The sequence below is a fragment of the Ochlerotatus camptorhynchus genome, unplaced genomic scaffold (assembly GCF_037179485.1).
Source record: "Ochlerotatus camptorhynchus isolate MF236.1 unplaced genomic scaffold, CSIRO-AGI_Acam_v1.1 ptg000256l, whole genome shotgun sequence".
NCBI classification, from domain to species: domain Eukaryota; kingdom Metazoa; phylum Arthropoda; class Insecta; order Diptera; family Culicidae; genus Ochlerotatus; species Ochlerotatus camptorhynchus.
This window is the reverse complement of record NW_027040746.1, coordinates 832745-836648: the sequence shown is the minus strand read 5'-3', so window position 1 is coordinate 836648 and position 3904 is coordinate 832745. Positions and strand designations below refer to the sequence as shown.

General features: G+C 45.4%; 1 protein-coding gene across 1 annotated transcript; it reads left to right on the top strand.

Moving 5' to 3' along the window:
* Positions 1-2231: 2231 nt before the first annotated feature.
* Positions 2232-3158, top strand: LOC135705013 (uncharacterized). The gene has a single exon (XM_065226563.1). The coding sequence runs from the start codon at positions 2232-2234 to the stop codon at positions 3156-3158; it is 927 nt and encodes a 308-aa protein (XP_065082635.1).
* Positions 3159-3904: the final 746 nt, after the last annotated feature.

The window sequence follows — 3904 nt, the reverse complement described above, 5'->3', positions numbered from 1 at the left end:
AGTTGTATTATTGATACTACATTCGCCATTTTCTCTTTCGACACTCCTGAATCGGTGATAATTTAACCTATACGTGTGGATGAAAGCAAATCGTACATTGGCTTGCACATTGAACGAGTTTTAAGAAAATTCGAGGTTGCTACCAGAATCCTTCGGTCATCCAGCGCAGCTATTAGTTTCAAAGGTGAGACTACATAGTATATGTTTGGCCGAAGTGGGCCATTTGGATACTACACCTCTCACCTTTTTCTTTCGATTTTGGATTTGTTGGATTGTCAGGCTGCACCGGGTTGCATCATCCGTAAATTCGTTCAGACGCTGCTCTTTTAAAATCCGTCAACATGCCTTCAAGATCCAAGGAAGGTCCACCACTGATGTCTCTTTACACTAAATAAAAGGGGCAACAAACTTCCGTCATCAATATCTACAAATTCATTGAGAACTTTCCGGAGAGTACCACTGCTAGCCAAATTCACGTGCGTCTTGAACGTTTAGATGATCTATGGGAGAAAATTAATGATTCTCTCTATGAAATCGAAACTCACGAGGAATACACTGAAAGCGATGTATTTTCAAAGGAACGTTTTGATTTTGAAAACCGCTACTATGACGTCAAGTCATTTTTGCTTGACAAGGCCAAGGAATTTACAAATACGTCAGCTCTCGACGAATCAGCTGCAACGTTGCATGGATGGATGGATTATGTTCGTCTGCCGCAAATTAAACTTCAAAATTTCGACGGCAACATAGACGAGTGGCTGAGCTTTTGGGATCTTTATACTTCATTGATTCACCGGAAGCCAGATTTATCAGAAGTAGAAAAATTCCATTACCTTAAGGGTTGTCTCGGAGGTGAAGCGAAGGCGTTAGTAGATTCATTGAAAATCACTCGAGGCAACTATTCGATAGCATGGGAAACCCTTCAAAAGCGATATAATAAAAGCAAGTTGATAAAGAAAATGCATGTTCAGGCGCTTTTTAAACTGCCAAACCTTGGGAAGAAATCAGTGATCGACCTGCAGAGGCTTTTGGAAGGGTTTGAGCGATCCATTCAAACATAGGATCAAGTAGTTCAGCCGGCAGATTATAAGGATCTTTTGCTGATAGAAGTTCTCAGTGCACGGTTGGACCCCAGTACACGGCGTGGATGGGAAGAGTTCTCTTCAACGACACTTTGCCGGAACTCATTGACTTTATTCAACGTCGCATTCGTATTTTAGAATCGCTACCCATAAGATCTTCTGATAGTCGTCAAGAGTCGGTACCAGCGGTAATGAAAAGGAAACAGTGGGTTCGTGTCACCAACAACGCTGTGCAGTCAACTTCATTGAAATGACCTGCATGCACGGAGTACCATTTGCTGCATCTTTGTCCATCCTTTCTTCAAATGACGGTTTCCAGTCGAGAGTCTCTGATTCGTACACATGCTCTTTGTCGTAATTGCCTTAAGAGAGGAGACCTGGCAAGGGACTGTTTTTCAAAGTACACTTGCCGGAAATGTAAGGCTCATCATCACACTCTAGTCTGTTTTAAGGGTGAATCAGACTCAAAACTTCAAGCTGCCCCAAATGGAAATAAGGGAGGGTCTGGCAATAACAACAGGTCGTCGGCAGCTACCAATCAGCAAGAGGCGAATACGGCATCCTCTAGCACTGCATCATCTAACATGGCTCATAGGCGAACTTCAAGCATTCTTCTTGCCACAGCATTAGTTCTCGTTGAAGACGATACGGGATCTCGATATCCAGCTCGTGCATTACTTGACTCCGGTTCAGAATGCAATTTCACAGCGCTTGAACATTCGTAGCAGAAAGAAAGTCGACGTGTCGGTGTTGGGTATTGGCCACGTCGCGACAAAGGCAACACAGCGGCTGCAAGTGGCAATTAAGTCACGAGCTTCACTATTTCGTCGGTCCCTGAGCTTTCTGGTGTTACCAAAAGTGACCGTCAATCTACCTACAACATCGGTGCATACTAAAGGATGGGAATTTCCAGAAGGAATAGAATTGGCTGATCCAAGTTTCTTCAAGGCAAGCACAGTAGATCTGGTCTAGGGAATACAATCCTTCTTCAGCTTCTTCAAGACAGGACATGAAATGTCATTGGGTCACGGTCTTCCCATGCTAACGGAGACGGTATTTGGATGGGTTGTGTCAGGAGAAGTTATTGAAACGCCATCATCAACAAGGGCAGTCTGTAATATGGCATTTTCAGACAATCTGTAAAAGCTCATGGAACGTTTTTGGACCTGCGAGGAAGTGGGATTTTCCAACAACTACTATCCAGAGGAAGCACGCTGCGAGGAGCAGTATGCACGCACAGTTCAAAGGGAAGCAGGCGGTCGTTACATTGTGACACTTCCCAAGGATGAGGATATTCTATCACAACTCGGGGAATCTAAGGACATTGCGTTTAGACGTCTGCAAGGACTGGAACGCAGGCTCTCAAGGGACGAGAACCTATCGAAACAGTACAAGGCCTGCATGACGGAATATTTGAAACTAGGTCACATGCGGAAGGTGGAGGATGATGCTCTGAACGGGAGTAAGCGGTGCTACTTACCACATCATCCAGTTGTGAAGGAGGCCAGCACAACTACAAAGGTGAGGGTTGTCATCGACGCCTCGTGCAAAACTTCGAGAGGGATCTCCCTCAACAATACACTACTGGTCGGGCCAGTCATCCAGCAAGATCTCCGTACAATAGTTCTCTGCAGTCGTACCCGTCAGGTGATGCTGGTAGCGGATGCGGAAAAAATGTATCAGCAGATTAATATGAACCCAACGGATATTCCACCGCAAAGTACTTTATGGCGGTTCGAGACAGACGAAGAAGTTGAAACGTACGAGCTTACGACGGTGACGTATGGAACGAAACCGGCACCCTTTTTGGCAACTCGTACGATCAAGCAACTAGCTGTAGACGAGCGGAAAAGGTACCCCCTTGCAGTAAAGGCTGTAGATGAGGATATCTACATGAATGATGTTATCTCTGGCGCAGATGACATTGAAACAGCAGTGGAACTACAAAAACAATTAAACGCCATGATGGCAAGTGGCGGGTTCAAGCTAAGGAAATGGGCGTCTAATTGCTCAGCAGCTTTGGATGGCATACCGCGAGACAATCTAGCGCTTCCGACCACGGAGGAAGTTAATTAGGAACAGGATCAATCAGTAAAAACCTTGGGGTTAACTTGGTTACCAACAACCGACTGTTTCAAATACCAATTTCAAATACCAACCTTCCAGCCAGACGAAATTCTTACCAAAAGGAAGGTTTTGTCTGCCATAGCGACGCTCTTTGACCCTCTTGGACTTTTGGGGGCAACTATAACACTGGGAAAAATCATCATGCAGCATTTATGGAGTTTGCGAAATGAACGAGGGGAACGATTGGATTGGGATGCGCCATTACCAAACACGGTGGGGGAGGAGTGGTGAAACTTTCATGAGTAACTGGTATGCTTAAACGAGCTTCGAGTACCTCGCTGCGTTATCGTATCAAAGGCAAAATCAGTTGAGATACATTGTTTCTCAGACGCCTCGGAGAAGGCGTACGGTACCTGTTTGTACATTCGAAGTGTGGGAGAGCAAGGCAAGTTGTCGGTTCAACTATTCACGGCCAAATCTAAGGCGGCTCCCTTGAAGGCACAATCGTTACCACGGCTGGAGCTGTGTGGTGCTTTACTAGCAGCACAGCTATTCGAAAAAGCATCGGAAGCAATCAAGGGTCCATTTCACACATTCTTCTGGACAGATTCAACATGCGTACTGCGATGGATCAGTGCGACTCCGAAGCATGGACCACATTTGTGGCGAATCGAGTCGCAAAAATACAACGAATCACGGAAAATCATACATGGCGACACGTACCAGGTATCAGCAACCCAGCGGATCTAATATCG